General features: G+C 43.6%; 2 protein-coding genes across 3 annotated transcripts in view; both read left to right on the forward strand.

The window, feature by feature from the left end:
- The window catches only part of egfl6 (EGF-like-domain, multiple 6), a 10,391-nt gene extending 1,593 nt beyond the window's left edge, over positions 1-8,798 (forward strand). The window contains exons 2-13 of the mRNA XM_062534616.1: positions 148-251; positions 604-696; positions 818-937; positions 1,081-1,200; positions 2,273-2,407; positions 2,505-2,627; positions 3,262-3,324; positions 3,900-4,160; positions 6,732-6,800; positions 6,886-6,981; positions 7,291-7,553; positions 8,066-8,798. Of these exons, the coding sequence (XP_062390600.1) occupies positions 148-251; positions 604-696; positions 818-937; positions 1,081-1,200; positions 2,273-2,407; positions 2,505-2,627; positions 3,262-3,324; positions 3,900-4,160; positions 6,732-6,800; positions 6,886-6,981; positions 7,291-7,553; positions 8,066-8,173 (1,555 nt within the window). The 3' untranslated portion in view covers positions 8,174-8,798. The remainder of the gene's footprint in view (positions 1-147; positions 252-603; positions 697-817; positions 938-1,080; positions 1,201-2,272; positions 2,408-2,504; positions 2,628-3,261; positions 3,325-3,899; positions 4,161-6,731; positions 6,801-6,885; positions 6,982-7,290; positions 7,554-8,065) is intronic.
- Positions 8,799-10,410: 1,612 nt separating this feature from the next.
- rab9a (RAB9A, member RAS oncogene family) lies at positions 10,411-13,065 on the forward strand. Of its 2 annotated transcripts, XM_062534617.1 has the most exons (4): positions 10,411-10,565; positions 11,503-11,635; positions 11,887-11,935; positions 12,076-13,065. In XM_062534617.1, the coding sequence occupies exon 4, from the start codon at positions 12,105-12,107 to the stop codon at positions 12,705-12,707; it is 603 nt and encodes a 200-aa protein (XP_062390601.1). In that variant the 5' UTR covers positions 10,411-10,565; positions 11,503-11,635; positions 11,887-11,935; positions 12,076-12,104; the 3' UTR covers positions 12,708-13,065. The 2 variants fall into 2 exon arrangements, with proteins under 2 accessions (XP_062390601.1, XP_062390602.1); XM_062534618.1 differs by lacking the exon at positions 11,503-11,635 and having other exon boundaries at positions 10,417-10,565.
- The last annotated feature ends 483 nt before the right edge of the window (positions 13,066-13,548 follow it).

Consider the following 13,548-nt stretch of genomic DNA (forward strand, 5'->3'; position numbering starts at 1 on the left):
GCAGGCCCCTGATATAGTCATAGATGTACCCTCATAAGTCATGTCATAAAGTAACAATAAATGCTGTGTCCACAACTATTTGGTTCAGGAGGCACCTGATTAAGTTGCTTGATTTACATGGGTAACTTCTCTTCCTCCAAAACCAAGGCAAAGACGCCAACTCTCAGGCAGTCATCCCGGTGTGTGTCGTTATGGCAGAAGATTAGAATGTTGCTATGGCTGGAAGAAAAACAGCAAAGGCCAATGTGAAGGTAAATATCAATCTCGACTTCTTGTTTTCGCTTTCTGTTTGAGTAATGCAGACCATACTGGCCCTGTACCAACACATAAAGTTTGTTTCTACTACCAAAGTCCAACTGATATGACGTAGATTGATGAGATTTCCATCACGTTCTGTTCTTCCACCGTTTCATATTTTAGCGCTTCATGTTTTAAAAAACCTCCTAACCTCGACAGAAACTGATATTACTTTAAGTATATTGTGGTGAGAATGGTATCCCACCACAAAAACAAAATGAAGAAAATTGCCTCCAGGAAAAATCCAATCCCTCTTAACCACCACTTCTGTTTCTCATTTCTCTCCGTTGCTGAATACTTTACCAGCTCAGTGCGAGCACGGCTGTGAGCATGGAGAGTGTGTCGGCCCCAACAAATGCAAATGCCTGCCCGGATTCACAGGAAGGAGCTGTAGTCAAGGTCAGCGAGTTTAATGGGGAAGGGGTTGATTAGGACCTCTTTGCGCCTTGACCTCTTGTCTAATTCATGAATGCCTCCTCGTCATCCAGTTGTGTCACTGTGAATTTCGCCCCCTGTTCAGATCTGAACGAGTGCGGCCTGAAGCCGCGTCCCTGCGAGCACCGCTGCATGAACACCCACGGCAGCTACATGTGCTACTGCCTCAACGGCTACACGCTGCAGTCCGACGGCTCCTGTGCCAGTGAGTGGAGTACCCCTTTTCAAAACTGCACAAAACTTCCTGCGAAAAACTGTCTGGGTTGTAAAATGTGATGAAGCTGTCCCCCCTGACTCTCTCTCTCTCTCTCTCTCCCCCTTCCTTTGTGTGTGTGTGACTCTCTGCAGACTCGAGGACCTGCACCCTGGCCAACTGTCAGTACGGCTGTGAGGAGGTCCAGGGGGAGACCCGCTGCCTGTGCCCGTCCATGGGCCTCCAGCTGGGGCCAGACGAGAGGTCCTGTGTGGGTGAGTGGGGGGAGGAAGGGAGCGGTGGAGGACAGGGACCATAGGGCGGGGATCACATTAGCCAGCGGCAAGCGGCAGCGGCAATTGGCAGCGGCAAGTGTAACGCAACGCTCAGACCATAATAATAAATCTAAACATTCTATCTCGTTCCTAAGTTCAATCTTTGTTGCTACGTCCTCAGCCGAATCTGATTGGTTAAAATACCTAAACATTCCAAAACTGATTGTGACGAGCCGAGCGTTGCGCTTCAAAGTTGAACCAAGTTTAACTCACAGTTTGCTCAACGCTAGCGTTATGCCAGCGTTGTCACCGTTCCGCTGCCGAACCATAGAGAACAATAGGAAACCTGCCGCTTGCCGCTGGCTAGTGTGATCCCCGCATAAGGCGGCAGCGGCAAGCGGCAGCGGCAAGCGGCAGCGGCAAGCGTAACGCAACGCTCAGACCATAATAATAATCCAAAACATTCTTTCTGGTTTCTAAGTTACACGCTGTTATCAGAGACGGTTATCTTTGTTGTAACGTTCTTAGACGAAATCCGATTGGTCAAAATACCTGAACATTCTAAAACTGACATTGACGAGCCGAGCGTTGCGCTTCAATGTTGAACCAAGTTCAACGCTCAGTTTGGGAGGAGGACAGAGACCATAACAAGCGGCACACATCATCAATCTCTAGTCGAGCCAGGCCGACTGTACAGGTTCCTCAGTGCTGCTGCTGACCACTGGCGCTGATACCACATAAAAAGGTCAGCTGTCACTCAGAGTCCTTTAAAGTGGCGTATTATATGGGCTCACAAATGGTCTGGCACCAGGCCCCCGACATAAAAGCCCCATCGTCTGGGAACTCTGGACCAAAGTGATGTAGAGTTTCTTCGACTGAAATATTAAAGAGTGATTTGGGTTATGTAACCGTATTGTTCCAATGAAAGTAGTAAAAACATGGGAACGGGTTATAAAATGTAATCTTAACTAACACCTCGCAAAATGTGTTTTTACAGTGTAAAATGATGGCTGTCTAAAAACGCTTTCACTATGACATACTGTATTAACTCTACCCTTTTTGCCTCTCCAAGACATTGACGAATGTGTGACGGGGCAGAATCTGTGTCCTTACAACCGACGATGCGTCAACACATTTGGCAGCTACTTTTGCAAATGCCAGAATGGGTTCGACCTGAAATATGTTGATGGAAAATACGACTGCGTAGGTAAGGAGACACTTTGGAGGAGAATTCTATAGACATCAGTCAAATATTGAAATCAACTTGACGAGGCTAATGATTGGATACCATGCAATTATTTCAGATGTGGACGAGTGTATTACTGGGACTCACAAGTGCAGCCACCATGCCGAATGTCTCAACACACAAGGGTCATACAAATGCAAATGCAAGAAAGGCTTCAGAGGCAGTGGCTTCGACTGCTCTGGTAAGACCACCATCCTTAAGCCCGGATGCGTACTGTTCATGCAATATCTCTACACCGATGACAATGAGATGTTCTTCATAATAGGACCCTGATGAATTTGAGGCCTGTGTTTATGAGTGGTAAATTCACTAGCTTTCTGACACCCTACATGGAATTTGAGGCTTGTGTTTATGTGTGTATGGTAAATTCACTAGCTTTCTGACACCCTGATTACATGGGGTTTGAGCCCTGTGTTTATGTATGGTAAATTCACTAGCTTTTTTTGACACACCTTCACTTGATCCTCAGGCCCATACTTCATCCTCACAAAAAAAGTCAACAATTACATGTCCTGCCAAAGGCAGTTTCCTGTTTTCAGACCTTGCTGAACTCTACAGATGTTAGTCAGGGAGAGGCCATGATTGAAATCACACCTGTGCAAACATCAGCCTTTGTAGGGAGCCTCGTGATCTGAAGGACAGAGGGAAATGTCTGGCAAATAGGGGAAGCATGGTGAAATCCCTGAGCCTGACAGGATATCCTTAAGAGTACAAGGTGGCATGGCACACCCAGGACGAGGAGGATTCTTTTTTTTCCAGGTGCATCATGGGAAGGGCGGATTTGTTGCCAATGAAGATGCCTTTATGTTTTATAGTCAAGCCCTTTTATCAGAGTACGTGGGACGGAGACAAAGGCAGTGCAGATGAGTTCCTCAATGGTGAGCCTGTACGGGAATTACAGCAAGGCTGCTCGCGTTTGACCTGCACAAGCATCACCCACGCTCTCTCGCTCTGTCGTTCTCTCTCTCTTGCTCTCTCTGTTGCTCTCTCTGTTGCTTCTGCACTCTCACTGTGAGTCTACTGCTTCATGTTGTCCACTTCCTGCATCTAGACCTCAACGCTGACTATTCTGCACACTTCCACACATGCTGTTTGAGCGTCTTGCAAGCCAGCATGTGACCAGGTTATGGCTTATACTGTAGTTGCAACCACCGCGTATAGGGCACAGTGCTTTCTAGCTTTGTTCGTATGACATGTCAAAATATGCATGGATGAGCAACCTCATTTTGTCTGCTAATTGATGAGGTGTTTTGAAATGCTGAAATCTCAAACATTAAAATAATTTAGCATAAACTGTCCCCCGATAGCAGCATTGGGATGATACACAGGTAAGGTTTGCTTTTCTCATCTAAGGAATTGAGGGGGGGGGGGGGAAACCCACCCAGAATGAGCAAAAAAAAAACCATCCACAGAAATCTCTTTGACAGATGCATCCCTTATCCTGTCCCTGCAGTGATCCCAGACTCCCCAGTGAAGCCTCGCAGGCCCGACATTGAGCAGAAGAACGTGATCCCCGAGCCTGAGGTGACCGAGCCCCCCCGCCCCCGACTCCAGCCTTTCGACTACGAAGGAGGAGTCTACATAGGCAACCCTGCAGACTTTGGGAGCCTTCCTCAAGAGGAGACTGTTGAGAAGGAAGAGGAGCCCGAGAGGGGGGATGGCGGAGAGGAGAACTTTGTAGGCAATGAGGAACATCACCGAGGAGATGTTTTCAGTGAGTTTCCCATTCTACTAAAAAACAAACCATCATCATCATCTTCATCATCATTCAAACAAGGGTAGTTCTCTTTTAGAACATTACATCTGTTTAACAGAAAATGGTGTTTTATCACTACAAACACTCTATCACTATCATCTATCGGTATAATACTCATAAGTATCAACATAATTTACCTTTTACATTTCCAGCGGTCAGTATTGATGACCAGAGCTGAGGCCAATTTATGGAGTCTGAATTCGGCCCAAATTACAGGCAACACAACCAGACTCTACTTTTTATAGTCGCCTCGCCTTATATTTTCTGGCCAAGCTTTGAAGGATGTCTGTCTGCCAGGCTGCAGACGATCACTTCATTCACTGGAATAATTAGATATGACCACCTCCCATTCCACTACTTACTAAATGCAAGCACTCAATATCTAGCAATGTAACTGCTCAAGCTAACCTGAGAGAGACTCTTAGTCAGATATCTGTGGAATGCATTCTATCAAAAATTTACACATATTACAGGAGCTGCTTGCATTTGGTCTTGCGGTTTTATCAGGTGACACACAGTTCTCGGACCATTTCGGTCAGAGTTCAACAATGGCAGGTTTACTGTCACAGTAATGGAAGGCTGAGATTTGCTCTTGGCTTGAATACTATAGTTGTTTAAGATAGCGCAGGTCTCATGTTGCGCTGAGCTGCCAGATGGCATTAACGTGAGGATTGCCATTGAGCAATATGGGGTTTGTCAACTCAGACTTCTGGACTAAAAGGGTAGGGGACTTGTCGGTTCATGCTCTTACTCAAAACTCTTCTCTTAGACAAAAGATAAATAATTTTTAGAAATATGCTGGGGAAAATATGTCAAATTCACATTCCTGTCTGCTGAAAACAGCTCACCTATTTTTTGAAATTGCTAAAAACCCAGCAGCAGCTGTGGTTGTGAAATGGCTTATCTCCTTAAGGTATGGGACATCCCCTGGCTGTACAGCATGGCAAGTGCACAGATTCCATGAATCACTCAAGCCACCAAGCCCAAACTATTCTCTGGCATTTAATTGTATTCAGTGCAACATGCAAAATCATAAACCAAGCACATACTGTAGCTGATTGTTCCTCTTAACCCCTTCATTGTTGAGTCTCAAATTATGCTAAATCAGATAACAAATTCTATTAAATGTAACATTAAACACACCAGAGGCATATTTATGTTTTACACATCTTTGTACTGTATACTTTGTATAATTAACCAATAACAAATGGGTGTGAGCGAGTAGATAATTGATGCAGACACAAGCATTGACTTCGGTGGCTTTTATATACAAGCAAGGTGCTCAGAAAAACTACAACACATGCTTTGTCCTGTCTGATCACAACCTCAAACACATAGATACAGTAGATACATAGGTAGAGGAAATCAGTTTACAAAAGTGCTTAGTTAATATGGGTGAGAACACAGTAGGCCTATATACCCAGGGGAAATCTGACTATTCAGTGACAAAAGCATAACTCCGACCTCAACATCGCTATCAATCTGCAGTGGATCAGTCTTCACTGTGTGATAAATATATGAGGCTGCAGAACTAGGAACATGCAAAACCAAAAACAACACAGGCTAACTCGGTGAAACCGCACTCCAGATGTTCAGTGCCTACAGTGCATGAGCGTGCATGAAACCCAAGTGTGACGGTAACAATCCAGGGTCTTTGCTGCTGATCCCCATCTTTATGGAGACAAGTTGAAACCTCTGTCTGGTCTCAGGGAGCAAGAGAAGACAAGCTCAGAGACATACATCAGCTCCAGGGAGGAATTCACAAGCGCTAGCCGGCTGCATACGTGTGTGTGTGTGGGTGTGTGTGTGTGTGTGTGTGTGTGTGTGTGTGTATACGTGTGTGTGTGAACCCCAAGACACTAGTCTTTCGGTGGCCTGTCCTCAGGGCAAAAAGGGGGGCAAAGACTATGGGCCTCTTATTATCATCCTTTAAAACAGCTGTTGAGCAAACATGCCTGACTCCGAGGGATCCTCTGTCATCATACCAGAGAGCCCTTCAAACACTATAGCCTTCTGCTTGCTCTTGTCCAATTAGCAAAGCTCGGCTACATCTGGTTGTCTAGCAGAGCTTATAGAGTTTGCAAGGGAAAATCTGAGGGGTTCAAACTGCAATATCCTCTAGTCTGCCTCTTTAACCGGGAAATGACAGGTAGGCAGGTGAGCACACGCACATAGATACTTTTTTTATGTGATAGAAATACCTTCGAAAAGTATCTCTCTGAGGACACAAATTCCTCCTGCTTCAAAATTCCAGGTAATATTACAGCTTTGTCCAAAGTCATGACATTATCCGTCAGCTCTATGTTTTGTAAGGAATATGTGGGAGGAACATGATAACATAGGTATGCTGCCGACACAGGTGTCTATAATTCTAAAATTTACAATATTGTGAACATGCTTGGCATAGTCATGTTGAGGAAGCCATACAAATGTTTTTTAAATCTAAAAAATTGAATAGTATAAATACAAAATGATGTAACATGGAGATATAATAACTTGGTAAAGCTTAATCCTGGCTATCTTTTCCAGCTGCAGAGGACTTCAAGTCGGTGTATGGTCCTCCAACAGAAGTTAAGGAGATAGATCCAACACACGATGGTAAAGATTGTGCCCATTTTTCCTCAGACTTAAATTCAATTTCTGAGGAAATCACTAACAGCTTCTTTATTTTGCGGTCTGAAAGAGTTCATCACAGACTGCAACTTTGACCAGGGAGCTTGCGAGTGGATGCAAGACCAAGAAGATGACATGGACTGGGGGATTTCTTACCATGACAATGGTAATGCCATGCCAATAAACTAACCATGGCAATGCTAACACCATGCCAATCAAAAACAACTATAGCCGCATGAAACGCCATGTATTGACTATCAGAACATCAGTAGAATCTCGCTTTGCCAGCTCTAGATTTATTAATTCCATTATAAAATGCAATATAATTTCAAAGCATTTATCAACGGATGGGCTTATTTCACTTTCATGCAGTAAGCGCCCCACACATGGCTAATATCAGTGACCAAAGAGCTGGACTGAATTGAGTGTAATGTAGCTAATCTGTAGGTAATCAGTGACGTGTCTTCTTCTACAGGGCTGGAGTATTACATGGCTGTAAGTGGCTTGTTGGGAGAGAAGAACGACGTGGCTCGGCTCAAGCTGCTTCTCAACGACCGGGCCAGGAGGGCCGGCAGCTTCTGCCTGACCTTCAACCACCGCATGGTGGGGCAGCAAGTGGGCGCGCTGAGGGTGCTGCTGGACAACAACGGGCAGCTGTGGGAGAAGAGGCACGCCCGCCAGCAGGAGTGGCAGACGGAGCTCCTCACCATCACATGGGAGCACGAAGCGCCAGAGGAGGTGAGACGCTCTTTATGGGAGTCGGAATTCAGCCGCAGCGCTCACTCTATTTTTAAGCCTATACCTTACACTGACAAGATTTGGGAAAGATTCTTGATAGATTGTAGTCTTCTGGGTAAAGCTTGAATGAGGGGTATTAGTTAAAAGACTACAATCTTTCAAGAATCTTTTCCAAATCTTGTCAGTGTAAGGTAGGCTTTAGGGGAGCAGTGGTAACAATGGCAGCTGATGTGTTCAACTCAAACAGGTCCTTTTATGTAAGTAAATGCCAATTTCAACCTAATTATCCTATCATTTAACAGCATTTAACATTTAGGCTGAAATAATTTATAATTTTAGTTCTTTAAAACCATATTATTATTATTACTCTCTGATACTGTATGCTCTGAAACTATCTGGTCTTCATGCTGAATTCAAATGTAACTGTAACTGTAAACGTAACTATATTTGGGGTGAGACACTGTATCACTCAAAAGTATGGCATCCCTTTGAAGCTGACTTGTACTTTGCAGGTAATCTTTGAGGCTGAACGTGGCAGAGGTACAGGGGGAGAGATTGGGCTGGACAATGTCGTACTGACCTCTGGGTCCTGTCAGGAGGATGATGCTGCTCTCTTTTAAATAGGCTACATACTTCTTTCAGTCACAAGAAGTGATTCCACAGCATAATACAAGCTCTCGGTTAAGAGCCAGTAATCCTCACCAGACCAACTGCAGTCGCCACTTCAGCAACCAATTGGTGTCGACTGAAACTGATATGTGGGAAGAACATGTTTGAAAAGAGCTAGATTTTGTTCTACATGTTCCTTTGGGAGGTAAATCCGAGAAATCTATTAAATATAGAGGAATTACCAGATGCATTATTTTCTTTTTTAGACGCACAAAACTAGATTGAAAAACTCAGGTGCATGACATGTAATGACATTGCACGTGTGTGCGCACACGCGCACATGCACGCACACACACACACACGCACACACACACACACACACACACACACGCACACATACAGTACACACACACACACACACACACACACACACACACACACACACACAAACTATGCTGCAGTATAGTCTTTAGTATGTGTAACAAGCATAAAATAGATTAAACTAGATATGTTTTGACATTGTTTGAAGGTTTATAAGCAGTCTCCACTCACTGTTTGTTGATTAACTATTGAACTGCATTTATTGCTGTACATTTTGCTTCCATAATGTATGCCATTAAAGTGTTTCCTTTTTTACTTTTTTTCAGTGAAGTTCTTTAGCAAACAAGCAGTAGCAATTAGCCTGGAAAACCATGACTCTGACTTAGCAGAGAGTCTGGCCTAGATCCATTCGCAAATGTTTATTTTCTGGTTGGTGGTGGACGCTTGTTTGAAGTTTGAAATAATTTATTTGGGGTTCAATCACTAACTTTTGGTAATGATGTTAACCACGGGGGACATAACAATAATGATACTGTAGGCTTGCAGCTTAAATGAAATCGCTCTCAGGAATGCCCTCTGTTCGCTGATTGGGCGGAGGTGATCCGGCAAGATCTTGCCGGAGTAAATGAAAGCTATTCCAGACGGAGTACTGAAGGGATAATAAATTGAGTGGAAGTGCATAGACAGGTGGGGCCAAGTAGCAATAGCAACAAGGAAGCAATTTGTTAAGACTGCCTGCATGCCACCCTCAATTATCTGAGCAAACATGTAGACACGATTGGTGTGGGGCAAGAGTATCCTGCTGTTATGAAACACTGGTCCTAATTTAAATGTCAGGCAAAGTCTAAAGTAACTAAAGTTAATTTAATAATCAAATTGTTACTGTAAAACCATGAGCATGATCCTAAGCCAATGCTGATAAATCAGTTTAATGCTCCCACATGCCACACAATTTATATGCAAAAGACTCTTTGCTCATTGAGTGACTTTGGCCATCATTTAATAATTAAAAACAAAATCTGTCAAACCGTAATGATACTGTATACACAAAGAGGGCTAGGCTTTTGCTAGCAGGCTGAGGTCAACATGATGGGTATTCCAGTCAGCGATTGTGCAGTGCCTGTTTGTTTCTGTTTCTGTTTTACATTTCGCATCAGACACTTTTGTCCAAAACAACGTACATTGTTCTAAAGGATTGTTCTCATGTTTCTTAATTAGTCATGGTGTGTTTTGGTATGATCCTTTAAAACAATGAGAGTGCACGGTATTGCCCCATATGTTTTGACCTGTCTGTTGACCTGTCTGTCTATCATCACTGTATTCAGAGAAAACTGGAATGTTTAATTTGTCCCGCATTTCAATTGTCCCGGCTCTCCCCTTGGCTATATGTTTATTTTGTTTTACATTCTGACATATTTATTGTGAGCCACTGCTGACCATACAGGCTGGAAGGCAGCCCTTTGAGTTGCTACAGGGGCTGTTTGATGGTCTCTCAAGGGTCAATTCTGGAGTAGGCTACAGCTTGGTGCAGGTCTTAGGCTCCTGTGAACTAAGGCCCTGGGCCTGTGCCCAATGAGCCAGTAATCCAGGTCTACCTTGTAAATTGATAACCCAGGGCATGGACTGGAAGACCCAATGAAACCATTTTAGTGGAAATAAATAACTTTTAAACATATGAATTACTTTATTGCCGATTAAAAATATTCTCATCCCCAATATTTCTGGATGTTTATGCCACAAACTGGTCCATTTGCAAGTTGAAACTACAGTGAGAATAGACCATGAAAGAGCATAAATCAGTCTTTCTCTCAAAGGAAACGGAGCGTTGAGCATTAGTTTAGGTAGCCTACTTACCAGTTATTTTATCCTTTTATCCTGTATCCAAAATGCATGGTATGCATCATATTACAGCAAGGTGTGACCGGAGTGGAGGTTGGGTCACATGAGCCAAGTCAGTGGCAAACTGGGCTTTCCAAGCAGCGCCATATCACTGGATGCCGCAACACCGTATGAAAAATAATCAGAGGACACTAAAAGGGAAACATTAGTGATTAGCCAGATGTGGGCACGTCTGTTTGAAAGGTAAGTGCACGCTTGTAACTATCTGTGAAATAAGCTGTCAATTACCCATTTACTGAAGTTCAGACGAAACGTTACTGTAGCTCTGATAACCCATGCTAACTGGTAGAGGGTAGTGTCAGCTATTTACTGTTAACGTTAGCAGAAAAGCTAGCCATCCATCAAGCAACTTCCTTGTTAGTGGTAAGCGTCTCCTGTGAATAATGTATATCTGTACAAATGTAATATATAAATAGATTCACTGGTATAAGATCTGAGTTCAATGGGGTTTGCATTGTCATGGGGGCTTTCGGCCTCTGCTGTCAGATGCGAAAGGTTTAGCCACAACGTTACGGTTGCACTGCTAACTTAGCTAAACCATCAAATGTTTGCTCTCTTATTGCTTCCGTGTAGTCTCGCTAGCTTATATCTCGCTAGGCGCCATGAGACTTTGAAACGGCTGAACATAAGTAGGCGTATATGATCGTTTTGTGTACGCTTTCAAGGCATTGGTGCAAAATCGGCAAAAGTAAAGTTACAGATGGAACCTGTGTTGACGTTTCACTCTGGTTTGATTTAACGTTTACGTTTACATTACTGTCAAATGAGCCTCCATAACGCTAGAAGCTATCCAACCGCTATTTACCATAATATACACTAATATATTTATCCAAACGTTAACTACATTTCTAACGTAAAATGAATAAAACACGAGCTCTGAAACCATGAAAGATGATTCATTTTACATTCAGTGTCAGTGCTAGCTAAATTAGCTGGCTAGGTAAGCTCTACGTCACTTCCATGAGCAACCTAGCGTTCATTTATTAAGACAAGAGAAGTCTGTGAAAGTGCTGGGAAATTCTGTGTGGTATGCTAAATGAACATAATTTTAGAAAATAATAATGTTTCACAGGTGCATTTAGGCCATGGGATTAACGTTACCTCTGCGACTCTGTTACAGGTGGTCAAGCAGTGACTGGCTAGTTAAAATGACCGACGCTATCCGCCTGTTCATGTGACCACAAGGACCAAGTGTAGCACATGATCCTGACCAGCTGAGAGGTCGAGAAGTAGCGAGAGTTGACAGCGCATTGGTGAGCTGCATCAGCAGGCCATGCACGAATTTATCAGCTGTTCACTGCAAGCCATGGAAATACTGTCTATTACTAAAAGCACGTTGATAAGCACGTCGTTGCTGTATAGGACACTATTTAGGCCAATTTAATTCAGTTAAAGTCATTTTTACTAACATTAATAATAATGTCTCTGGAACATTTTGGTGGCATATGTATCTTAGTATAAATACCTTAAATGGAAATAAGGCCTAAAATGTTCATTTCTGCAGATCATTGGGCTCACCAGAAACCTCAAGATTTAACCGTCACATGTCAGAGGTCAGTGCTTCCTCTTTCTAAATAACACTCAAAACTCCTGTAACTCCTAGTATCCCTATTAGTAAAGCAATTGTACCTTTTTTAACAAACATATTGTCACTGTACATCCAGTCCATGGTTTTCTCTCTTTTTTTCCCCAGATAAGTATAGAAGCCCGCTGATCTTAGCCATGGCATCCAAATCATCCCTGCTGAAAGTCATTCTACTGGGAGATGGTGGCGTCGGGAAGTCCTCCCTCATGAACCGTTATGTGACCAATAAATTTGACACTCATCTCTTCCACACCATCGGTGTGGAGTTCCTCAACAAGGACCTGGAGGTGGACGGCCACCTGGTGACTATGCAGATCTGGGACACGGCGGGCCAGGAGCGGTTCCGCAGCCTCAGGACTCCATTCTACCGGGGCTCCGACTGCTGCCTACTCACCTTCAGCGTAGACGACAGCCAGAGCTTCCACAACCTGGGCAACTGGAAGAAGGAGTTCATCTACTACGCGGACGTCAAGGAGCCGGAGAGTTTTCCATTCGTGGTGCTAGGGAACAAGCTGGACGTAACCGAGCGGCAGGTGTCTTCGGAGGAGGCACAGCAGTGGTGCCAGGAGAACGGCAACTACTCGTACTACGAGACCAGCGCCAAAGACTCCACCAACGTAGCGGCGGCCTTCGAGGAGGCGGTCAGACGGGTACTGGCCATGGAGGAGCGGACAGAGCACCTCATGCCAACGGACACGGTCAACCTGCACAGGAAGCCCCGCTCTGGCGCCTGTTGTTAATCGTGTGAGAACTAATACATGACATAACGACTGGTTAAAACCCTAAGGATCCCCTGTTCCCCACTCACACATAATGTCAATGCTTATTGCACATGGACAAACACACTAATAAGCACTGGTTGGTTTCACTTGGTGACATTCCGTTGAACTTGACTTTTGAGAAGTTTTGGGCTGGAGCCCGTGATCAATTTGTCGAAGCTAATATGAAGGGTAGATGACCAATCAGTGTAAAATTTTTAATTCAGAGCCTGAAATCAATGGTCAGCATTTGATGTATTGTTATGATAAATAAAGCACTATATTCTAATATTGTAACAGTGAGAAATTGCAATAAATATATTTTAATAAGTAATTTCAATTCCTCAAACTAAAATACAAGTCCTGTTTTGGTGATGGTATTTTTACACTGTAGCTGAAATGTACATTTGTGGTGTGGGATAAAGAAGTGCCAACATGTATGATAGAAATATTCATAACATTCCGCCAGTTTGTAAAATAATAGGATTGCAAGATATTAGATCACTTTCTATGAAAACTACTCATTGTAGATGCCGAGATTAAAATAAGTATGACAAAAATGATCTCATTGATTATTTATCAGTCTTAAAAAAGTAAGTTCCCTGGTTCCAGACAGTGCCATACCCTGATATAGTCTAGTGATGAACAGTGGGTTGATTTAGATCACAAGGGATGGTTGACTGAAATAAAATGGCCTGGCTCTGTTCATTCATGAAGGCAACAAGAGCACACTTCTTCAGCACCACACCCTGCAACATCCCATATTTAACACTGCAGTTGACCGGAGTGTCCCTCACAAAGCACAGACATGCAGAAAGGAAAG

This window comes from Sardina pilchardus, chromosome 4, assembly GCF_963854185.1.
Source record: "Sardina pilchardus chromosome 4, fSarPil1.1, whole genome shotgun sequence".
Taxonomy (NCBI): Eukaryota; Metazoa; Chordata; class Actinopteri; order Clupeiformes; family Clupeidae; genus Sardina; species Sardina pilchardus.

Coding starts and splice junctions, on each gene's coding strand:
- rab9a (XM_062534617.1), top strand. CDS start 12,105: ATGGCATCCAAATCATCCCTGCTGAAAGTCATTCTACTGGGAGATGGT.